The sequence below is a fragment of the Sceloporus occidentalis genome, unplaced genomic scaffold, assembly GCF_023333645.1.
Source record: "Sceloporus occidentalis isolate IW3139 unplaced genomic scaffold, rSceOcc1.0.p SCAF_2, whole genome shotgun sequence".
NCBI classification, from domain to species: Eukaryota; Metazoa; Chordata; class Lepidosauria; order Squamata; family Phrynosomatidae; genus Sceloporus; species Sceloporus occidentalis.
In genome coordinates this window covers 38175156-38200920 of record NW_028316982.1, presented here as the reverse complement: position 1 = coordinate 38200920, position 25765 = coordinate 38175156, and the positions used below count along the sequence as shown (strand labels likewise).

General features: G+C 39.4%; 1 protein-coding gene across 1 annotated transcript in view; it reads left to right on the top strand.

Annotated features, from left to right (window-relative positions):
- ATP1B3 (ATPase Na+/K+ transporting subunit beta 3) overlaps window positions 1-25765 on the top strand; it is a 38664-nt gene that overhangs the window by 5486 nt on the left and 7413 nt on the right. The window contains exons 2-5 of the mRNA XM_089509128.1: window positions 10975-11103; window positions 13807-13914; window positions 20094-20278; window positions 22508-22558. Of these exons, the coding sequence (XP_089365254.1) occupies window positions 10975-11103; window positions 13807-13914; window positions 20094-20278; window positions 22508-22558 (473 nt within the window). The remainder of the gene's footprint in view (window positions 1-10974; window positions 11104-13806; window positions 13915-20093; window positions 20279-22507; window positions 22559-25765) is intronic.

Genomic DNA, 25765 nt, shown 5'->3' with positions numbered 1-25765 from the left:
TGCCTTCTGGGCGGCTTGAGAACAAGGTGTTTACATGCCGCATGCCTCCAAGATGTCCTGAAGCTGCCCTGGCCTATTAAACAGGAGTGACTTCAAAATGTTCCGGGGGCATGGCTTTTACATGCCACATGCTGCTGGACGCCCAGAAACTGCCCTTTACTGGCCTGAATAGGAGTGGATCTCTAGGGGTGGCCCCAATCCTCCCTTTTCAGGCTGTCTGTTTCAGCCCTCAGTTACCTGCAGGTAATGCAAGGGGCCTTGGAGTATTATGTTTTGAACATTTATTTCCCATCTTGTAGGAAATTGTTCTGCTTACTAAATGTTCCTTGCTATTGCTTCTGGAAATTCTGTGTATGTGTTATTGCGATGTGTCTTTATTCTCATGTTTAGCAGATAACATTCTGCATGGGAGAAAATGTGGGCTACCTCATGTGGGCTACCTGAAAAACAGTGTTAGGGAAAGGGGTAGAGATATCATAGATATCTCAGAGGAAATCTTACACATTTAAAATAAAGTCCCACAGGACACAGCATGTATGAAATTGTGGCCTTAAATTGTTGGTTCTTTAAATCAGTGCTTCTTGAGGTATCTGATGTGGATGACTGGCACCGTTTCCCCATTGTGCCAGGGACTGGCACCATATTCTTGCCTGTTGGCTACAGTTCCTGTTTTCCTGAAAGGTCACCAGGGACTGGGAGCAGATTGTTCATGGACTGGCACCAATCTAAGGACCCCCACTTTGAATAGTACTCCTGTAAGTGATTGAAGTCTCTGTTTTAAACACTGTGATGTAAATCTATCCATCCCTGGGCTAGATTGTAGAAAAACATGACTTTCCTACAGCCGGCATAGATAGGACCCGCGTTTTTATCTTCCATAATTTTGTAAAAACTGCACATTCCCTGTTGAAGTAAAAGGCTCTATGGGTAAATGATAGCAACTTACATTAATCTTGGGGAAAGCATTCTAACTTGAAACTACAGTGGGCCATCCACATTCCCTGAGGTTAGGAGTGCAGGATCCCCATGAAAGTGGAAAAAACACAAATAAAAAACACTATATTTTTACTTGAGAGAACACCTCTCTAGGAATCTCTAGGTTCTCCAGTGCAATTCTGTGGTTGACATCTGCCAGAAGTGGGACCATGGAATCATGCTGGAGGACCTACAAATGTTGAGAAGCATGTTCTCTAGTAATCTCGAGGTCTTCCAGTGCAACTCTGTGGTCATCTTCCAGCAAAGCTTCCTTAGAGATTCCTAGGGAGAATATATTAATCAAATCCACAAATAATCAAGGCCCCAAAAGTCAAAACTGAAATTGTGGAGGGCCAACTGTAAACATGTCATAGCAAGATGGCTTTTAAAATCAGCTTCCCTGCCTATTTAGAGAGCAGGGGAAATGGATGCACCATATTTTGAATGGTGGTGTGGAGGGCCTTGGTTTATAGTGGATGTGCGGTGTGCAGTGTTGTCTCTGAATGTTAGAAGACACAGGGCACAAGTGTACTTTGGATTTATTCCAAAATCTGAGTAAACAGATTTTGAAATGGAGCAATCTGCATCTTGAAATGGTAATTAATGAACAAGCAGTTTTGACATGGAAGGATGTGTGGAAAGTTTTGGTCCTATGGTATCATCACACCAATTCCATAAGCAGTAACCATTCTGTAGCCCAAGTTATTTATTCTACACTTTGTAAGGGCAATAGGCTAAGAGATACAGGAAGGCAAGGTAGTGAAAATGGAGTATTCTTCATGCCCATTCCCTTCCTGTCCATTATTTACACCATTGCTTAGGGTAAAACAACATAGTTTATTCAAACATGGGTGTATTCTTCTGAACCAATCCAGGAATGTTCTGTTTCCATATGTGTACTTATACACAGGCTGCATTTGGAAGTTGTTATAATTTTTCCTATCGCTTACCTCTTGAGCCCAGTTTATGGGGTATATTAGAGGGAAGCTTTGAAAATGCACTATCCCTTCTAAAATGTAGTTGTGCCACTGTAGTGGCTGGAGATTATAAGTAGCAATGCTGTCCCCAACTACAGTTTTTAAAATGTCTTCCATTAGAAGTTAATCACAGCTGTTAAGATATGCAGGAAAAGGTAAAAGTATATGTGGAAAGCATGCACGGTATAGCAGTTTGAGTGGTGGATTAGAACTCCAGGAGACTACAGTACAGTTCAAATACTTGGTCAGCCGTGGAAACTAGCTGGGCAACCTTGGGCAAGTCACATTCTCTCTGCATGAGAGGAAGGCAGTGATAAACCTCCTCTGAATAAATATTATATGACACCATTCTATTTATTAATCATGCTAGTATGGTATTGGTGGAATATTTGAAGAATATGTTAGAGAGGTATATTGAAAGACTGTCTGTTGATAACTAATATGCTATAATATATATTAAAAATATGATTGTATGACACTTGTTTGTTAGAGTAAACCAAATACCTTAGTATTGTATATATGTAGGGGGTGGGATTATGAATTGATGCAGAGTGCTTGCTTTTAGATTTGATGGTAAGTAATTTTCTAATTAGCTAGTTGGTTGAGAATTGCATTACAGCTTTCAGGAGGTTAGTTGCTAAGAAATCTCATTTAATTTTTCCTTCAGATTGTACGATCCCAATGTTTATGACAGATCTGTAATTTAATGGTAAAAATTTGAGACATTGCTAAGAATTCCTTATCTGTGTTAACACATGTTGGTAACAATAACCATGTAGCTAAATCCAACGTGGTGTGGTTGTGAATGCCACTGCAAGCATGTCCTAGTGAGGGAGAGTTGCAATGTGTCCTTATGAGAGAACTGGTTAAAGTACTGTGATCTTGAGGGCTTTACAATCCAAAGCCGTAAATTACTTCACTTTTAGAGGATTTTTTAAAAACTAATTTTTCTTTGAGCTCAAAGACTTGCAAGACAGGAAGCAACAAATTAAAAATGTATTTATATGCTCGGCAGTGATGTGCAATGGAAAATCTTCAAAAATAGAAAATTTTCCACTGCTGCATTTTCTCTGTAGAATTTCCCAGTTTTAGAAATGCATTGTTACATACAGTCAGTAATATAAATCTGTCAGATTAAAATTTTTCAGGTTGATAAACCCAGAAAGCAGGTATTTAAACACACACTTCATCAAGTGTGCTAAAATTAATATATTAACATGCTTCAGTGCTGGGGGAAATTTATGCTGTAAGGTAATGAAATACTTGCAAGCATTGAGGGTATTTTAGTAACTTGAAAATAAATATTTGAATTTGTTTGAAAATTAGATATGCTTTATTAAATTGTTTTCCTAGTCAAGTATTTTCAGTGCAAAGCTTCTGACTTTTGCAGGTTTATGCAGCACATAATATTCTCATGGCATACTATTTTACGTCTTCATTTTAGCTAAAGAGGAATCCATCATACTGAAAAAGAAGTGTGCCTGCAGACTTATGGAAGGTCCAGCATTAGTTGGTGCAAAAGTGGAAGCTTACTTCTAAGATATATTTAACCAGGATGACTGTGTAACCTGGCATTAGAATTGATTGTACATTTCTGCTCAGTCTTCAGGCCTTCCCCCTATGCTTTCTTAATTCATCCAAACCTGCTCTGCCTTAATTGTTTTAGCCAGGATCACATTTCTCCTCAAAGGAGAAAGATACCAATTTGAGCTAACTTTCCTTATAGATTTGGATGTACATCGTATCTTTCTCCAAGAGCATATGATCAATAGGTACTGTACACTTGATCTGTGTATTTTCCCCCCCTGGTGTCAAGGCTCTTGCCATCATTCATGCTGTGGTAAGTGCTTGGGTGTATTATTGGAATAGGCCATGAATGAAGCTTCTTTTGAAAATATAGCATCTTTGGTAGGGTTGCTGTGGAGAGGATATCCATCGCTCAGAAATTTTCCATATTGCACCCTGTCCACTAGAATAGGAGATAGAAAGAATGTGTTTTAAATCCATTCAAGCGGGGAAATATGAATGCTGCTGCTAGTCTGTGTGTGTGTGTGTGTGTGTGTACACAGGTCTCAAGCCATCATCCATGAGAAGGAAAAGTTTGTACACTTGCTTTACATCATATATGCAGGATTGATAAACGTTTGATTTCTGTATCTAATAAGTAAGTAGATTTAGTAATATAGCAGCCAAAAGGATATGCCACAGAAAAATGGATGTTCTGGCATACTGGGTGAGGGGATCAAGGTACTTAGAAAAACATTAGTTTGTATATGTGAAGGAAAAACAACAGTCAACAATAATAGCTTCATTGTCAAAAGTTCACAGTTACAGCTGCCATGGCAACCATGGATTTAACTCTGGTGATCAAAAGATCAAGAATATTTTTTATAAAGAAGTAATTTATATTTTTTAAAAGAAAATTTTGTTAGTGTTTCTGACATGACTTTGTTGCAGTGTACTCAGTTCAGTCATTAGACAAACAAGAGCAAAGCATAGAATTGTCAAAGTACTTCTATAGGTGCCCTTTTCTGCTATTCTCCCCCCCTCCCCGCATCATTCTCTTTTTCTCAACCTCTTCTCATTTCTCTGCATCTGCTACCTACAATATATTCCACTATTCTTCTCATTCTTCATATGTAAGACAAAATCTTTCTTTGGGGTTGAAGTATAGAAGTGAGCAATTGTTTTTGTAAATAGCTGCAGGACAAGAGTTGGGGGGAAAAGAAACTAAGGAGGTAGGGAAAGAAGAGGAGGATGGTCATTAGTTCTGTTCAGTTTAGTTTTAAGAGGAGGTGGTGCCTTTTTTAAAAAAAAGTACAGGGGCAGTTGTGCTTGTGGAGAAGCTATGCCTCTGTTCTGCAAACTTTGCTTTTGTGGAAATGTTTTGTATAGATTAGAGAGAGCTCTCGGATTCTGTTCTGATCTTTTCCTTTCTCTTGTTACTTGTCCTACCTTTTTTAAAAAAAGAAACCCTCTCATCATAGTCACATTTAAAGCGGTTTCCCTGTTCTGCTCTGATGCCACCACATGTGTCCTTCATCCTAGCTTCTGCCATTATCCTTCTTTTCCAGCCTATACTCAACATCCGTCTATGTATTGCATTTGGGTGTGATGATATCCCATATCTTTCTACAACAAAGCATATGTCACTTCTACCATTCACTTAACTGCAACTGGCTCCTCTTACTAGCTGTGATGGACATTGGTTGAGTATACATGTAATTGGTGTCAACTCTTGAAGAAACAACCTGTTGACTTTCCCAGCCTGCACAAAATAAATTATATCTATTTTAACTGTACAAGAGAGTGCCCAAAAGCACTTTTGCTTGTTCATCTTCCAGTGTCATCTTCTGTAAGCAGTGCCCCCAGCATACTACAGTGGGTTCTTGTTATCCGCTGGGGTTTGCTTCCAAGACAACCCTCCCCCCCCCAATGGATATCAAAATCTGTGGATGCTCAGGTGTCATTCTATACAATGGGTTAGTAAGATGCTATTCCTTATATAAAATGGCAAAGTCAAGCTTTGCTTTTTGGAATATGTGTGTGTGTGTGTGTGTGTATTAAATATTTTCAAACTGTGGATGCAATGATAAATTAATAATAATCAATTTTATTTATATACCGCCTTTCCAAAGGATCAAGGCAGATTACAAAAAATGCATAAATAATTACATAACATATCCACAACTAAAATTCATCCCTTTACCTTAACTAAAATACCAACATCAAAATGCAGTTAACTTAATTGCATTAAAATATACTCTCCCCCCCCCCCAGCGGTCCCCCAAAGGGGGAACCCTGCTGGCAGCAAGCCCGCCACAGAAGGCACTCGGCTTTTATCCCCTTCCCAAGGGGAACCGGTGTTCCCAGCTGGGTACCTGGGTCCTGGTCCTGGCAGGAAGTAGTCTGAGGCCAGCAGTCCACCAGGTGAGATGAAACATGCAGGTAGCAAGCAGCAAGTCCACACAGCAGCAGGAGGTAGTACACATCTCTTTCCTGGGGTCGTGGGGAATAGAGAGAATGGCCTACACACACTAATTGTACACAAATATCGGCCCCATACAGACAGGCCAAAATAAAGCTGCTTCAGGTCAATTTGGAGGTTTGCTATTTAAATTATGCATGCGTCCTAAGAGTCCGGAAGCCATACCAAAGCCATATCTACAAGACAACGATTTTTATGTGCTGTACATGTGTTTACTTGATAATCTAAGTTGGGATTTTAAACCTGTCACCCACCTTTCTCCTTTTAACTATTCTTTCACAACCACCATTAAGACTGTTTCTTATTCTATCGCTATGCCAGTATGTTGGTTTTTTCCCATTCCTTTCGAGATTCTTCCTGCCATTCAGATAAAGGTCTGTCTGCTGAGGCTGTTCACCCTGTATTTGAGGAAATGGGCTGTAGTCCATGAAAGCTCATATAGAAATAAATGAGTCTTTCAGGTGCCACAGAGCTCCTTTTTATCTAATATATAATGCCGTCAACTTATCCAGAATACTTATAACTTTCTTACTTCAACATTAGATTGCTGTCTTATTCAGAAATATACAGCATGTTGGGAAATTATCTTTACAATTTCATTTCTATATATTATTGAAATTATAAAGATATTTTTGACACTGTACTTCCCTCTGAAGGTGGGATGTTGTGAAAGAGAGAATAGTGTATGTGCATGTGACTGAAAGAGCCTGTTATCTTGGTCTGTCTGGATGCATGAGTGTACCATATGGATAAAGGCTTGTTGACCTTCATTTTTACTGTTGCTTTAACACACTACCTTTTTCCTCCAGATGATGGAGTAGAAAGTGCCCTCCCTTCAGGAATTTTGGAGTCTGAAAGCAGTAGTCAGGGCCAGAAATAGGTTGTATCCTTTCCTTACTGTCAACACTTTATCTGTATTGTTGCCTGAAAATGATAATAACTCCTCAAGGCTTCACTAGAGTCAGCTATATAATCATCATGTTTTGTCTTTATTAGTCTTTTGTTTTTGCTCCCCCCAACTTCTTCCATGGTTTGAAAATATTTTTTTTAAATCCAAAAAGCAAATCTTGATTTTGCCATTTTATATAAAGGACAGCATTGTACCAACCCATTGTATATAATGGGACTTGAGCATCCACAAATTTTGATATCCAGAAGGGGGGCCTGGAACCAAATCCCAGTTGATACCAAGGGCCCACTATATTTAATTGGACTATTTAAATACTTTTTGCAGTTCAAAGGGTTTATTAAAAAGATACATTGATACTTACCTATGACACATCCCTTTCTAGCAGAGAAGGGCCGAACATCCAGTAGCACAGGTTACCCCAGTCTGGGTTTTGCCTGTATTCCTAGCAAGACGTGTTTTTGTCTGTCACTACAGCTGCTCTAATTGGCATTTTGCCTTCCTCTTCACCGTATCCCCCTCTACTATTCTTTCTTTTATCAAAAAAGAGAGAGAGAGAGAGACTGAAAAGGGGAAAAATAAGATTATCTCCTTCCTCCCCCCCCCCCCCACTACTTTCCCTCCACTACTTTCCCTTCACTGCATAGGAGAGCGGCCACCAATGCTAGCAAGCTCTCCTCCTCCTCCCCCCCCCCCCCCGACCATGTTCATCCTGCATGTGGCAGGGGCACATCAGGAGCCTCTGAACAGCATTTTGCTGATGCAGGGGGATAGGGGGTGGCCGGGGAGGGGAATCCCCTCCGCAGCCATCCAGTGTTACCACCCAGACAGTTCTGGGCCAGGACTCTCTGAGACGCCTGCCAGGAGTTTCATAGACCACACGGAGGCCATGAATGATATCATAAGATTGCTAGATAAATATATAATGAAGTTTGCGTATTTCCAATTCAGTAAACAATAGGGCCATGTGAGTTTGACATTTACTACACCTTATCTTTTAAATACAAAATCGTGGTTCAGCTTTACATGTCAGCTGGCTGACTTGATATTTGTGATGTAATTGTTTTACATGCATGAAGAAAATTTTATTCATGTTAAGTTATCCTCTGTTTCCCTGTCAAATAGCTTTTATGATTACAGAGACAAACTTACCAGAAAAAAATGCTTCATAATGCTTGTTAAATGTTTTTAAGAAAGGTTGGAAAAGAATTTACTGGGGGTGGGTACACTGGTATCATTCTTTATTTTTTACAAAGTAATAGGGTTAGTAGGCCATACATAGAAGAAGTTCAATATTTATAAATTAGCACCCCACAGAATTCCCCATTGGAGTTGGGATGCCAGTCTAATATGAAGGTGTAATCAAATAGCTAGCATAGTGTAGTGGTTTGAACACAAGGCTACAACTTTGGAAACTTGGGTTTGAATCCCTGCTCAGCTATGAAAACCCATTGTGTGACCTTGGCTAAGTCACACCTTCTCAGCCTCTGAAAAGGGTAAAAGCAAACCACCTTTGAATAAATCTTGCTAAGAAAACCCTGTAATAGATTCACCTTAGGGTTGCCATAAGTCAGAAATGACTTGAAGGCACACAACAACAGATCAGATATTCCAAGAAGCAAAGGATGCCCTTCTGTAAGTAGCAGCTTAACTTTCATTGCATCATGGAATTCTCCAATAAAAGTAGGCACTTCTTGATCTTCAACCTTGATATATACATGCCTAATTTAGCAGCTTGTATTGGCTTACATCACTGTTCTTTCCAGAGAACTAATTTCTGCCCTTCTATTTGAGCTTACAACCTTGTTGTTGAGTGCCTCAAGTTGTTTCCGACCTAGTGACACTAAAGCAACCTTATCATGAGATTTTCAGGGGCTGAGAGTGTGTGATTCACCCAAGGTCACCCAGTGAGTTTCCATGGCTGAGTGGAGAATCAAGCCCTGGTTTCCAGAATTATGGTTTAACACTCAAACCACTACATCACACTGTCTGTCCTTACTTCTGCTACCAGCTACTTAATTATATTTCAGCCAGAGTTGGAAATTACAAATTCACATTGGTAGCACAGTGGCATTACCAGCTAATCAGAACTTGACATAGAATTGTGATTATTGCCTTTGTAGTACGATAGAGTGCTTGTCAAGCTATTTTATGTGATAGACTAGCAATATTTTTTAAGTGTTTCAGGGACTAATAATACATTTGTGTTATATTATTACCAAATTCACACCAGCTCCTGGAAACCCTCCATGGTCTGCTATTTTGAGTATCATAAGGTATAATATATCTTAGTGGAAAGGTTAAGGACAAGGCACTAGATTCCACCATACTGGATGGACTAGGAAACCTTCCCTTCGAAGAAGACAGTCATTTTGCACAATGTTAAGTAGCAATTTGCCCTTAAATGTTTTGGGGACAAGATTCCCCACTTGGCCAATGTTCAGAAACACTCAGAAGTGCTGTAATTCCTGGGGTTTTTTAAAAGCATGATGGGGTCCATTGTATTAATTTGAGCAGCAACTAGAAAGGGACTGGAATGTGGAAAGGGGGAAGTACTTTGTCATTCAGGATGAGAATTATTAGGCCCTCCAAATGTTAAATTGCAGCTTCCAACAATTCTGGTGATGGTGGTGGCAAAAAGAGGATTGAGTTGTCCAGGAGAGATTTGGAGTGTGCCTTGGGTAACAGTAAGATGGAGAGAAAGGTGATTGGCAGAGATCATTCTCTGTGATGTGTATGCTTTGTTAGAACAAAAACAAAGCAGAAAAAAACTGTATTCAGATAAGGTGGCGGAGTCTTGTCTTGTAATCCAGTTTTGGCACAGTTTACTTCTCTGTAAGATTAGATGTTTGATTGCATTTTGTAGAGTCAAATATTTGTTTCTCTATGCAGAGCTCATCTCCTCTCAGTACTCAGTGTCTTGGATAGAGTTAGATGTCTCTGAGCTTTACCCCTTTGCCTACTATAAAATGGATGTTTTGTTGCACTATCAAACTTGGAATGATCATGCTTGCCCAGTGTAGCCACCTTGTCATGGTGCTTAATAAATGCACTTAATGAAGTTTGCAGATGTGCCCATGGGATCCCATTAAAATAGATTTTCTAGACAATGGGATAAAAGGGACTTATGTGCCTTAAGAATGATAATGCATCATATTACATTGATTGACACTTAGGCCAGAACCTTCATAGAGGTAACACTCTGAATCTATGTTTGAATAAGCATACCCAACCTGCTCCATCCCATCCATCCATGTCTCCCTAATGTTCATTTAGTTCATTACCAGTACTTCCTGTTTATGTACCCAGTACTTGATTTGTACTTTTGTATTCTCAGCTCTCTAGATATGAAAGCAGAATGTTATAACATGATGCTGTATTTCCTTCAGATTACAGTTAGACCTCCGTATTTGCGGTGGATCTGCTCCAGTCCCCTTGGCGCAGATACAAAAATCTGTGCATGCTAAAGTCCCATTGAAAGTAATAGTGCAGCGTGCGTGTTAGCACAGTCACACACATGAGCCACCATTAACTAAAACAGGAGCTAGCCATCCACAAATGGTTAAATCCACAGGTGGCAAGTCTGCTGAGGGCAAACTGTATAGTCTTTTCATGTTCTGTTGTGATGAACTCAATTGCCTGTTGGAATCCTATCCACCTACATGGAATTTATGGATGTTTCCATCTTACGTTAATCTTGAGCTATTGCTGTTAGGACTGAAACTAGTACAGCATACTGTCAAAGCAACTGCATTGCCGCATTGACGCAATTATGTAATCCATTTCTATTAGATAGTTATAATTTGGAGAAAAGAATCACTCTATCAGAAAGGTTTCAAAGATTTTAACGTGAAATATTTGCTATAATAGAACAAAATATTCCCCCTGCATACACTCTAAAATGAACACCATTTGGCTTCTTTTAAAATACTTTTAAAAACTGAAATATCAAGGATAAGATTTTGGGAGAAGTATTGAGAGTCAGCTGAAACAGTATTTTGTATTTCCTCTAGCTTCATTGTGATGGATGTCAAATTTCAATAAATTTTGGGGCTTCCAAATGATAACCAACTTCCAGCACTTTACTGAAAAACATTTTGCTAATGTATATTCATTTTTTCCCCCAGGATTAATTTTGCTGTTTTATCTCGTATTTTATGGATTCCTAGCTGCACTCTTTACATTTACAATGTGGGTTATGCTTCAGACATTGAGTAGTGATATACCCAAGTATCGTGACCGGATTTCTAGTCCAGGTATGTATGCATCCTTCTTTTCATAAATACACATAGAGATAGACATTACAAACTCAGATATCAATACTAGGTTTCTGTTACACAGGCGGGAAACAAACCGCCGCTTTGCGGCATTCCCCCGCCGGCGCCATTTGCTCCGCGCGGGAGCTGCAGCAGCCAAACCGCGCGGCTCCCGCGTGGAGCAAAAAAGAAGCTCCATTTCGGAGCTTCTTTCCGCGGTGCACTGATGACGTCACGAAGCGCCAAGGGCGCATTTGTGACGTCATTAGCGCCGCGACACGTCTGGACGCTATGCGTCCAGTACGTAAAGATGGCGGCGCCCATGTGGAAGGGGCGCCGCCATCTTGTACGTATTGTATACGTACTAGGGTTAGGGGGGTGCGGAAGCACCGCCCCTTCCTAACCCTAGTACGTATACAATACGTACTATATGGCGGTTTGTATCCCGCCACAGTTTTCTTGCCTTCAGGGCAGTTACTAACATGGTTAGCATTATACTAAGCTTTTAGATTTCTTTATACTGCTGACTGCTTCTCATTGTAAAACCACTTTTTGGCAAAATTGAGTGAGCTAAATTAAACATTTGAGCTTCCCACATATCTTGAGATTATTAAAGAAACAGCAAATTAACAAACAGCCATTTTCTTATAGCAATAATACTGGTGGAAGACAAAAGTGAAAGTACAGTCACCCCTCCGTTTTTGCAAGGGATTCATTCGGGACCCCTCCCCCCGTGAAAATGGAAATTCGCCAGGCAAGGGATGCAAACTTCAAATCGGCGAAAGTGGAAGGATGACTGTACAGGAAAACCTAGTCAGCAAATACATAGCATAGGGAAGAATGAGTTGAATATTTTCTTATATTCTGTAATACAATATTCATCAGCTTTCAGGTAATAGGGAGAAACTTGCATTTCTGATTAATTGGGTAACCTTCTCACAGTACTGGTTGGAAAGTTCAAGAATGAAAATTTCTGTGCTCAGTATGTTTTCCTGGTTGAAGGAAAACACAGATTGTTAATTTTGATTTCAGTGTAAAGGAAAATTCATGGCTCACCTTGCCAGCTGAGCCAAAATCCCCCCACCACCTTACTTGATGGCGATGAGTAGATGCACACAACAAAGAGACCATCTCATTTTCTATGAAAAAGGCAGACAGGAAGCATGCTTGCTTCCACAGAAGCTTGGCAAAGCAGTTTTACTCTTTTTACCAAGCAGTGGCTGAAGAAACCTCCCCATGCTGTGGGAGGTGTAGGAGCAAGAGGTGAATTGCATACTGGCTTCAACCACTGCTAGATGGCAGAACTCAGAGTACTGCCACCAAGAAGCACAGCCACCTATTGTTCACCAGGGTCAGAAAGAGACAGAGCTTGCTGATTTTGTCTGTGGTCAAGGCACCCCAAGCAGTTTTGCAATCTAGCTGCAAGACCCCCTGTGTACATAGCTGCAGGGATAATCCTTGCTCGCCTTTGCAGTAGAAAAGGAGGAAGGTTGCTTGTCATGCTTACTAGAGGGCGAGCATAATTGCTCACTGTGGCAAGCATAATAGTTGCAGACAGGATGCAAAAGTTTGTGCTTGTCTCTTGAGTTAGGCTTGAAATCTAGATTCAAACAGATTCCCAAACCAGGTTTTGAGGGAAGATACAGACTATCGTTATAGTACTGCAGTGTTGATTTCTTTAAAGTGCCATTTATGCTGCTGCACACAAGGAAAAGTATGTCATAAATTTGGGCGCCTATCCCCAAACCACCAGCATACACCAGGCATTTAATTGGACTGAGACCTTCTGTATAGACTAGAAGTGGACAAATTGTGACCCAGGCTGTCTTACTCTATGAACATGCCTGAGCCCTGAAGTCTTCAGGGACATCCTTTCTCTTGGTCTTGCTATGCTGGAAGCCACTGGTGAGGCCCACAGAGGAAGGCCTCCCTTGTAGTTGCCCTCAGGCCCCAGAACTACCTTGCTAGGAAGATTAGAGTAGCTCCCTCTGTGATGTCAGATGAAAATTTTTCTGTTCCAGTAGGCTTTGGGGAACTGACTGCAGGGTTTTTTTAATAGTGCACTACTGATTTTTTCAGCCAGAATCCTGTTACGGATTTATGTCTTTATAAATGGATTTATGTCTCCAGAAATGGCAATTGGACAGTTCTATAATGTATATATACAGTAAATGACTGCTTTTATATCAGCACATAGGGGAGCCAGCAAAGTGACCAATCCACATTGAGACACTCTTGTTGGTGTCTTATTACACATCTTCATAATTCAGTAACAAAGTTTTTAGCGGCTCTGCTAAATATCTAAGAATATGTAAAGTTATGTAATTTACACTGTAATAAAGGATTCCAACCATAATTTTTAATAGGATACTTTAAAATGTTTTCACTGCTATACATCAGTCATATTTTGCAATAGGTTATTGTATGTTTTACCTATAAATAGAATTTGAAATCAGTATAGTTCCTTTTGCAGTTCCATTTATTTAGGTGCCAGTGACTGTGTCCTAATGAATAATTGGTTAGAGAATTTAATGTTTAATACAAAATGTATGTTATTTCATTCTTGTTTGATTACAGATAATAAAATCTTGCTTTTTTTAAAAAAAAACTGTTCTCTGTGTGTGTGTGTGTGTGTGTGTGTGTGAGAGAGAGAGAGAGAGAGAGAGAGAGAGATGATATGGAGTAATTTGTTGGTTTTTCTAGGTCTTATGATTTCACCAAAGCCAGAAAATGCACTGGAATTTTCACTAAACAAAAATGACTCAGGAAGTTACCGTCGCTATGTGGAATCCCTTCACAGATTTCTAGGAGGTTTGTATGAACAGTATTTCATAAATAGCTTGTTTAAATTATTGAATAACTATAAAGACTAGTTGCTTCCTTCTTTCCTCTGAGCAAGCAGAAAATTGTACAGTCTGTTTTCCTCTAAATTATTAAAGTGTACAAAGGTTAATTACTTCTGTCAGCGGTGGGTAGCTTTTTTAAGAGTTTGGGTACTATTTTCAACCTGAACAGCAAGTCTACTGCAACTCTAAATATATCTTCTGCCTTGCCAGATCAGAACTTGGAAAATATATTGCTTCAACTACAATTTGGAGAATACCCCAGACAGGATGACCATTTGTCATGTTATTTGTGGGTTTTGGAGAAATGAACAAATCTTGCCAAGAAAAACCCCATGAAAAAAGGTCATTGTGGACTTAGGGTAGCTGTTAGTTAGAAACAACAACAGCAACAGACAAAATTCTAAAAAAAATAATTTTGGTGCAAAAAATATTTTTGGTGCAAAAACAAAATTGAATTATGCATCAGTGCAACTGTTATACAGTTGGCCATCCATATCCATGGATTATTTATCCATGGAGTCAAACATCAGTAGCTTGATTCCAAAATTCCAAAAAGCAAACCTTGATTTTTCCATTTTATATAAGGGACCGCATGTTACTATGCCATTGTATTTAATGGGACATGAGCATCCATTGATTTTGGTATCCATGGGGGGTCCTGGATGCCAAAGGCCCACTGTAATACATAGATCATTTCTCCCTGAAGCTTCTAGCTCCTTTCCTAGGCTTCAGAAAAGTAGCTTCTGTTGGTGGTCAGGAATGCTTCATATCAGTTGCATAAATAAGCTGACTGTAACATGTTACATTCCTTGTGAGTGGGAATCTTCCTGCTTTTCAGAAGCTCATGGTTTTCCACTGCAGTGCAGTTGTAGCCAAAAATGGCTCTTGAAAATAAACTGTTTTTGAAAATGATTCAGAACTTTGAGCTGGTAGAGAATGTGTTACCACTTACTTCATTGCTGTTTGATGATGAGAATATATTGAGCACAAGGAGTCCATGGCATTACCAGTGTTAGAATAAGTAATAGTACCTATACTAGTAATAGTAATGGTAGTAGAAATAATAATAGTAGAATTAATAGAAGAAATTTTCTAAAAGCAGAAAAAGTTGTTATGTAATCAATAGCCATCTAATTTTCAGCATCATAGCATTGAAGAAATCTATGGGGTCTTAATGTACTTTTCAAGTTCTAAGTTATTTACTGCATATACTCAACTGAGTCAACCTCATGTATAAGGAAGGGCATGTTTTGGGGCCAAAATTACAGTGTGCTCACGCCATACAGTGGTGCGCCATACACAGCTTTCAGCTTACTCTGAAGCTGCACTATAATAAAAAGAGTGGTGCGCATGCTGTGTCAGCCCACAAACACGAGCTCCGTTATATTCAATGGGGCTCAAGCATATGTGTTTTTTGCCTTACGCAGGGGGTCTAGAACGAATCCCCTGTGTAAGGTAAGCCCACTGTATGCATTTTGCCATGACCCATTTATAAGTCGAGGGTAAAACTTGGAGGTTCCTTTATTGTGTATGTGTGCACAGAGCAAGAGAGACTCTAATTCAGGCTTTTTGCTTCAGTGTTTCAACTTTGCTTTCACACTTCACTCCCCAGACAGCGGTGGACAGCATGGGCAGGAAAGGGACTCTGCTTTTAACAGCAATTAATCACCCAGGACTCTTTCATCTTGACTCAAGAGAAAAAGAAACACTCTCTCCATAGGGAAATCTGAAAGAGCTGCTATCATATTACCATAATGATCCATAAATAAATCAATCTGGGATTTTGGGATCAGTTTTTGGGGCATAAATCTTTAGACCTATAGTCGAGTATATGTGGTATATCGTAGATTATAAACTGTAATCAGGCCCTTCCATCTTGTATTTTTTTCCTATGCCTAAGTAATATACTCATGACATATAATGTAAACAAGATTTCCTTCTGTCATCATTATCACAGTTTCTTTCTCCTGCAGCTCTAATGGAATGTGTTTTTGTATGTCAGCAGTTGAAAGAACACTGCAGACTTGTTCCAAATCCAATATAGGGTTAAACTTTAATACTTCTACTTAAAACACTGATAATATGTTTGAAAAGATTTCATAGGAAAGGATTTGGGAAATCATGGGGAACTTGTTGTTTCTTTGCTAGTTCCTTCATATTTGTCTCTTAACCAGTTATCAAAAAGGAGCCCTGATGGCGCAGTGGTTAAATGCTTGTACTGCAGCCACAAGGTTGTGAATTTGATCCAGGTCCACTCAGCCTTCCATCTTTTCATATGTCAATAAAATGAGTACCCAGCTTGTTGATGGCAATTGTAAACGGTTTAGGGAGTGCTGTTTCACTGATAAGCTGTATAGAAATGTACTTGCTGTTGCTATTATTATGTGTTTTATTGTAGGGAACTAACATGTCACACTTTCCACTGGCTAGTCTAGCCCTTCTTATGCCACTATCTTCTGCTGACACGTTACAGAAGTTTTTCTTGGTCTTTTTAAATGTTACAGGCAGCAGAAATAGCTCCATAATTCAGGTTTTTAGCCTAATAATACATTTTGCTGCCGAATAATTATGTTTGTAAGACATAAGTGTGTGGTAGAGACAGACACTCTCTTGGGCAGCTTGATTGTGATGCCTGTGTTATATTTTACTGTATTGGTTGCATACATAGCAGTCTTTCTCTTCATGTCTTAAAATTGGAATGGTAACGTTCATGTATTTATGGGACACACAGTTCTCTATGTACTTATCTTTGGACCAGGACAGTCTAGTACCTTCTCATTTGATGAGGATCTATAATAAACTTGGCTTCTCTTAGCAGTAGGGGCTTTCACATCTGTGGAAAGCATCCCCTCTGATATGAGGTCACTGATCACTGAGAACTAATAAACGGACGCGATTTTTGAAAGCTCCCCTTGGCATTATTCTTGTTTCCTTTACAGAATGACCATGGAATGGTAATGTAATTACTCTTAAGAGCAAACATGTGTAGATTCATTGCCTGTTTTCCTTACAAGTGAAGCAGTGAGAATTTAATATATCATATTTAAAAACCAGGAAAGCCATCAGTGCTTCTGGGAACAAATCTGAGACTATTGGCCCTTTTAGATAGTAGGGAAGCAGAGAATTGCATATGTTGCTGTTGCAGCTTTCTGCGCCATAATTGGGTGAGAAATTGCAGGAGAAAGCAATTTGCATTCTCAGCTGCAGCTTTTAGAGAGGCACCTGGGAGTACAGTTGCATACTTGAGGTAAGGTGGGCCAAAGTGGATTTGTACTTGGTCTGCAAGCAGAGGCAAATTCTCCAGGCTTGTATGTCACACAGTGGAATATTTTTCACAGTAATGATTTTATTTAACTGGTCTGCAGCTTAGGTCAGAACTGATACTGTGCCTTTAAGTATTGAGTCTATTGTACATAATAAAAGTTCTACCATTGTGGCATCCTTTGTGAACTCATTTGTCATTGACCATGTATTGAGGCTGTGAAGAATAAACTGAGATTGATTCTAGGCAAGATTGCGTAGGTATAGTTACGTATGGGAGTTGACTGCAGGCTAACCTAGATGGGTTGTATTTCCTACAAAGAAAAAGATGCATAGTACCTTTTGGATCAAGCACTGTCAGTTGAGGCTTAGGTGGTCTTGGTGGTGATGGATGTCTTTTAGGAGTTTCAGATGGTTGCCAGGTGTGGCCTTTCTTTTACAACAGCAATACAGCCACAGTGTTTCATATTTTGTAATTTCCCAGTTGACTTACTGTAAAACATTACACTAGTCAAAAGTATAACTGGCATAGGCAGGTAAACTCATATCACGCTGATTCTAAACAAGCTGCAGTAGCTGCTTAATTGCTTCTAAATTTAGTTCAAGATGCTAGGGCTTACCTTTAAATGTTTGCACCAGGAATGGTCAAATGCTATCTTTGTGCTTCCTGGCCCTTTCATATTCATTGAACTGCCATATTTCTCACTAAAAGGAAAAAGAGAAAGTGAATTTCCTTTCCCAGAAGCCTCCAGGAACAGCCGTTTGACCTTTGAGTAGCTTACGGTTCCCTTCTCACTGCTAAACATTAAAAACAAACAAAATAAAAGCATGTCTTCAAAAGCAGAAGAAAACATCTGGCAATTAACCTCCTGGAGGGATATATTTGCAGACTATGGCCTAGTACAGACCTCCACAAAACGGCAGTTTGCAGGTGCCTGTTTTTACTCCGGAGGGATGGCGCAGCCCCTAAACCACACTCCGTCACCCCGAAGTAAAAGGAACCCTGAAAAACCAGGTTCTTTTTGCGCTGCCATAGTTACATCACGAGTGCGCCAATGGACCACTCGTGACATAACTGGCAGAGCACAACGTGCGGACACTGCATCCATTATGTCATAATGGTGGTACATGAGACACTGCCGTTATTGCGTCGCCAGCACGTATTAGAGTTAGGGACTGTGGTTGTCGTGTGGTCCCTAACCCTAAAATTGGCATCAGCACGGCTTATACCGCGCTTATATATGGATTCCAGAGATTCCCAAGACCAGAAAATTGGCTCAAAGATCCACCAGGGTTGTCCTCCCCTCCTTAACTAGATCTAAATATCTGCAGGAGCATCTGCCCTCATATCCATATGTTCTGACTTAAGATCATCAGGAAGACTCTTGTCCAAGTATCTTCAGTATACTTTCATGACATTTAAGAAGACCCAGTTTTCAAAGATCCTTGCTTTGGATATGTGACTGGAACAACACCTTCTCTTTTTCCCCCAGCTGCCTTCTTAATTAATGTTTATACAAAGGGCTGTAGTAGAACTTTTGATACTACTTGTCCAAAAGAAGTTGTAGGATAAGCTTTTGTAGACACGGTCTTCTCAGATGCATCTGTAAACTAAGTCGACAAAAGCTTATGCTGTAATTTCTTTTGCGCAATCTCAATGGTGCTACAAGATACTGATATTCCAGACTAACACAGCTATATCTCTGAATTCTAATTAATGCATGGTTATTCATTATATAATATACAGTGTGTACTTGCTTTCTTTGTTTGTCCAAGAACCCGCTTACACAAGATGCTTTTAAACAACATGCATTCTCAGCGGTGTTTGTGTGTGCATGTACATGTGTATGCACAAAAGTCCTAAGGCATGTAACTTAACCTTAAACTAGCATTTTTAAGTAACTATCCATAATGTTGCAACCTTAATTTTGCAGTTTTGGGGTGAAGGAAATGAACAAATGGAAAGTACTGAGGTGCAGACAAGGAAGAAGTTTGTAGGACTACAGAATCACGTCTAAGCATCAGTGTCAAAAACATATGCAAACAGTGAATGTTTAGCATGGCTGTAATCTGCTTTATGTTCTTGGACACCCTCATACTTTTTATTATTTTACACATTGCAGGCATGAAAATATGAGAGTAGATGAGAGGAAAGTCAGAGAGTCAAGGAAAAGTGACAGAGAAGGTGAAAGAGGAGTTGACAAAGGATAAGAGTCAGAAAGATGAACAAAAGTGGAGAAGGTAATGACAGGTAATGAAAGGAGAGATGATAGAAGGCAATGCAAGGTAAATGAAGGAAGTGAAAGGAAGAGATGGCTGAAGAAAGGGCAAACTAATTAAAATAGAGTGGAAGTAAGTATGATACAGATTTTAGTGAGCACAAGTGCTTTTTTGATAAGATGCAAACATCAATATGTTGCTGATGTGTAACAGTTGAATATATTTTCATTAACCTTTTACTCAAAAGTAACAGTATGCACATGTGAAATGAAACAAGCATTTTGCCGCTCCTTTTGGGGCTGGAAAAACACTGGATTGGGGCGTTGGCATGCGGTTGCTGCAGCCCCGATCCGGTGTTCAAAGGGTGTTCTGCTCCACCAGGTGATACCCCCCTCTGTGGTGTCTGCTGGTGCGGTTCGCACCACTGTACCTCCCTTCAGTGATGCCACTGCTTGTAACAACCTGTTACAGTGGTCTTAACAAGCATTTATTTGTCTCTAATTCTTCACTTGATTTTGGTGAAGGACTATCACTCCTGAAAAATATACACCTGTCAATTGACAAGTAAGTTTCATACTTAATATTCTTCAGGGGCTAATAATTTAGGATGTGAATGTTTATTGAATGAGTATATAATAAGATTCATTGAATTGTTTTTTCTAGCCTATAATGAATCAAAGCAAATCAGAAACATTCCGTGTTCTCAAGGAAAGCTCTTTGAACAGACTTCCCCTAATAAATCGGCATGCCAGTTTAGTCGCACTAATCTAGGACCATGTTCTGGACTACAGGATGAAAATTTTGGTTATGACAAAGGAACACCATGTGTTGTTATAAAAATGAACAGGGTAAGTGAAAATAAATTTATAATTTCCTGGATCCTAACTTGCAACTTTTTTCAAAGCCTGCTATGGGGCTTGGTGGCATTTGCAGTTGCTCGTCACTCTGAAGCACTCCTATATGTGTGTTACTATTCAGAGAGAGAAAAGCATGTTCATGTGCAAATTCTTATCAGTTTCCCCCTAAGCACACTCCTATGTTAGTGGGAGAGGTTTTTTTGAACAGCCCCCACACTTGAAATTGGTGGGGAAAACACTCTGGAATGTTCATTGGAGCCTCTGAGTAGTAAATTTTTGTTGCATAGAAGAGTGGCTTTTTGTCCTGTTTCCTTCCACTCAAAAAAAAAAAAAAAACCCCTAACTATTTAGGAAATATGTAAGTTTTATATTTAAAGCTATAAGATGATAGCTTTAATTTCCAATATTACTACTATTAAGAACAGTGATTGCATATGGCACACAAGAGATCACCTGCCAATTGACCCAAAATATTGTTCCCAAATCTTTGCAGCACAGCATTACTGTGTCTTTCTAGAGAAAGAGGGCGAGGTCTATGATTTGACTTCTTGAAAACTCTGCTCTGGATTTATTTGTAGCTAAATATTTCATTTTTTGGCAGTTGACTACATGTTATGTGACATGTTGCTTGAATATGCCATCTGGATTCAGCCATTACTGTTACATGTCTAATTTGAAGTAATGAACTGCTGCTGTTCTAATTGTCACATGGACGTGGAAAAAACTCAATTGCTTTTGTGATTGTAGTTTAGAACAGGATTGAAACACCTGAACATGCAGACTGCTTTTTAGGCATTTTTTCTTCCTTGTGGAAAACTCTTTTCTCTCCAGCAACCTGTGCAGAGGTATCATAACTAGTTGCTGAAGTGCACATTTCTTGGACATTTATAAAACTATGACTGCTTTATTTATTTGATTGATTGATTTCTGTGTTGCCTTTCTCTCAGAAGGGGACCGAAGATTGCTCACAAATATAAATTCTAACAAACTTATTAAAATAATACAATTAAAAACATCAGCTAAAAACAATACAAAAGTACAAACATTAAAACCACAATAAAACCACATTAGTTATCTTAATGAGATTATAGAGTTCACCATGCACTACTTGGCAAATCTTAGAGGTTAAGGTAGAAAGATAGTGGGAGAAGGATTGTTCATGTGTGTCAAAGTGCCAAAGCTAGGCTGCATCCACATTGCAGAAATAATCCACCACTTTAACTGGCCTGGCTGAGTGCTATGGAATTCTGTATTTTGTTGTGGTTTCAGTGAGGGTGCAGCCCTGTTTATATCCAATTGGTACATTAGTAGACAATATTTGTGATATTGTACATTGTCATATCTACTACATATCTACTAACAGGTCTACTAAAAATAAGCAGTTTTAACGCACAGCTATCTGTTATCTGTCAATGAAAGAATATGAGGCAGGTGGCCTAAATATATAGATATGTGGGATAAAGGTCTAACTCCAAGTGCAGTGTGGGGAAAACTCACCCAGCTACAGCCAAAATAATATACACAGCAGAGTACAAAAACAAGAACATGCAGCGGTTGGTATTGACAGCACACTGACCATTTTTCACACTTAAACACTCACATACAGTTCATACATCTAACGTTCTGGAGGCTTTTATCTCCAGGTTGTAAAGTGTACAATATAATACAGTGTGTGTGTGTGCGTGCACACGCACACACACACACTGCTATCTGACTTCCAGTCAACTCCAGTGTCTGCTCCACAGCACCAAACTGATCCACACTAGCTCACAGCAGCAACCTGCTGCCTCAAAAATAACTCTACACTTAACAGACAACAGAATATGTGAACAGTCTCCTGGTCCACTTATGTAGAGTGTTGACTGTGAGTCATCATTAAGTGACACATAGCATGATGCAGTCCTGTAGCAACCTTACATCATGCCCATGACTCAGCAGTCAGTGGCTGTCTCACAGAAAACATGCCATTTGTCAATCAAAATATTTAAAGGCCTATTACTCTAACATTATCTTGCTCTGGAAACTGTCCCTATACACATCTAATTTGGGAATAGTATCTTGTATCTAAAAATGAGTTAGTATCTAAAATGTAAAACTTAATATCTAAAAATGAATAATAGAAATAATCAGCCATTGGATAAAGAGGCTGAGACTGCTAGAATAGTATGTAAAACTTGTCCAGAAAAATAAATCTTACAGAAATTCTCTTTTACATTTCAGATAATTGGATTAAAGCCTGAAGGAAACCCATACATAGACTGTACCCCTAAGGTGAGCATGTTAAAATAAGGAAATGCATATACTTGTGTTCTGATGGGAGAACTGAGCAATTGTGTCCCTTTAGATGTTTCTGGCCTCCAACACCCTTCAGCCCAAACCACTGTAGCCAATAGCAAGGGATAATTATATGCCAGAAATGGAGGTCCACAATTTCCCACTCCTGGCCTAAAGGGAGAGGGAAAGCAAGCATAATATAAACACTATGATTAGTGTTTAGTTTGGACATTTTAAAAATATTTTAAAGAAATTATTATTATTAAGTTAATCAGTGTTAGAATTTTCTGTTCATAGTTCTCATTTAGCATAGATATTATGTTTTAATCATATTTACTTTATTTTTATTTTGTTTCATTTCATAACAAACATTTTTTTTCTCTTCATGCTGCAAATGCACCTTATATTTATCATGGGTAAGAAAATTAGAATTGAAACAGATCTTAGTGTTTGCATTGTGAAATTTTTCAGTTGTAAGCACATTCCATTATATTTATTTATTTATTTATTTATTTATTTATTTATTTATTTATTGCTGTTAAGCTGTATTTAGCTATACTTAAAATATTTCCCTTTGTGTATCTTATATCATTTATGTGTATATTTTAAGAAGTATCACATTATCTGGATGAACTTGTACTGCCCTTCTATTCCTTTACCCCTTTGTAGCACCACATAAACAAACTTGCTTTCACACACACTCCACACATACATGCACATTTTATTTTATCACTGAGTGGTTGTTGTCAACCTGAGATAAAAGTATAATCAACATACGCTGTTTCCATCACATGCCCCATGTACATCCCTTTTCTTGTAGCATTGATAGTAATTCCATAGCACTCTATCCACTGAAAATTTCTATTCCATAGCAGCTTCCCAAATGCCTGTGTGCACCAAGAAGCCTCTCACCCATGTTGGCCTTGCAGCAAAGGTTGGTGCAGGCAAGAGGCTTCTCGGTTGCTGTTCAGTCAGCTGCTCAATTGCTACTCTCTTTGCACCTGATTACCTTGGAAGCATGAACTGTGTAGCTGGCTGAGCAGTGACTGAGAAGCCTTCACCCATGCTGGCCTTATGACAAAGGCTGGCACAGAGGAGAGGCTTCCCAAGTGCTGTTCTCCCCAATGAGGAAGGACTTTCAATCCTTCCCACTTTTCTCCCCAGCAAAGGACTGTCAATCCAAGAGAGATAGTGAATTCTTTTAAAGAATCTACCGTATTTTCCGGCATATAAGACGACTGGGCGTATAAGATGACCCCCAACTTTTCCAGTTAAAATATAGAGTTTGGGATATACTCGCCGTATAAGACTACCCCTCTTCCAACGCACACCAAATAAAAAATTAAAAAACATCAGATTTGATTTCAATATGGTAGTAATTTTAATTCAAATGCTTATGACATGCAGGTACTTAGCAGGAAACCTTGTTGTATGCAAAGCCTGCTTGGACTGGTCAGCTCTCCCTGCCTGCCCAGCCCTCCCTGTCTCCAAGACTATCAGAGCGGTAGCTGCTTTCATACGATCACTGCAAATGGCAGGGATGTGCCCGCGGCTGTTATTGAGCTCCCCCCCACCATATGCGGCGACAGCAGATTCTCCAGTCTGTCCTATAAGACAACACCCAGCGTATAAGACGACCCCCGACTTTTGAGAAGATTTTCCTGGGTGAAAAAGTAGTCTTATATGCCAGAAAATACAGTACTCCAGTTCCTCCTCATCCTCCTATGATTCTTCTGCTACCTTTTCTCTTAGCTAGATGACAGAAAGTAGGAGTAGCTCCACTCTGCTAGACAAGTCCCGGTAAAGTGCACAAAGCTTAAGCACGTTCCCAAATGTGAAAGGTTCTTTTTACTGCTGCATCTCCCCTACTGCCCGGTGCTCTAGTTCCTCATCCTCACCATGATCCTAAAGCTGCTGGTACCCCTTGCCTCTCTTGCACATCAGTACTTTGATTGTTTCCTATGTAGTCTTCATGTCCATATAAAGCTTTTTGCCCCCCCCCCCCCCCCAACCATGTGGAAAGTTATATATTTCAGTATGGCATCTCTGCAGATAACAGTATCTTCTCCTAAGTTTTAAAGCCAGGGTGGGCAGGTGTGACCCTCCAAATGCTATTGGATTACACCTGCCAGCATTGTTCACCATCAGCTGTACTGGCTATGGGAATTGCAATCTACTTCTGAAAGACCAAAATTGCTCATCCTGGTTCAAGTTATCTTCTTGAAGTTTCTTTCATAACATTTAGGGTTTCTTCCTGGTATTTTCTTCAAACTGCTGCCAAAAATGTTGTTTGATAGTATTTTCTAATATTTCGCAAAGCTGGACCATGCTTTAATGCACTTTGTTGTGGCATTATTATAGGTATTCTTATAATTTCCATACTCCATATAAAATACTGTGTTAGGTGAACAGGATCAATCCATTCAGTATTTGTTATCCCTCTGTTTCCCAGAGGTAGGAAGGAGTCATGTGATTTTAAATTCAGAATGGACACACCTAGCCCCGTCCTGTCACTTTTTTTCTGGCCAAGCACAGTTAAAGAGCCTAAAGATCAACTCGTTGCAACTTAGAAGACATCATTGTTGGGAATGGAGTTGGATCTTTTAGAAATTTTTAAAAGTGTGAATGAGAAGATAACCAAGTCAACCTCTGAGTGATAGAAATGAAGAAAATGCTGCAATTTGTCTTAAAGTACTCAGCCTTGATCCCTTATCTAAACCTAGCTGTAGAATGTGAAGTCAGAGGCTTTCATGGCCAGCATCCAGCCACAGATGTTGGCAAAATGTCAGGAAAAAAATTCTTGTAGAACATGGCCTCATAGCCTGAAAACTACAAAAACTAGATGTAGAAATTTTAGACTGTCTGCATCTATAACTGCTGTGACAGCTACAAAATTAGAGATGAATAATTGAGAAAATGCTTTCTAGGTGACTTTAAAATCCTAGAAGTATATTAACTGCTAGAAGATAGCAGATACCCGAAGGTCTGCAGAGCCTTTTGTTTGGTACTCACATGGCTCAGTCTTGATGCCAAAATCTGTCCATAACAGAAAAGATTATCTCAGGCCCAAAACACACAGGTTAAATAAAGGGGCTCCAAGATGCTTTGGGGGCATGGTGTTTAGATGATGCATGCCCGCAAAGTGGCTGGAACTTAAAGTTACATAACTCAAGCCTCATTTGGAGCAATGGAGGGGGGGAACAA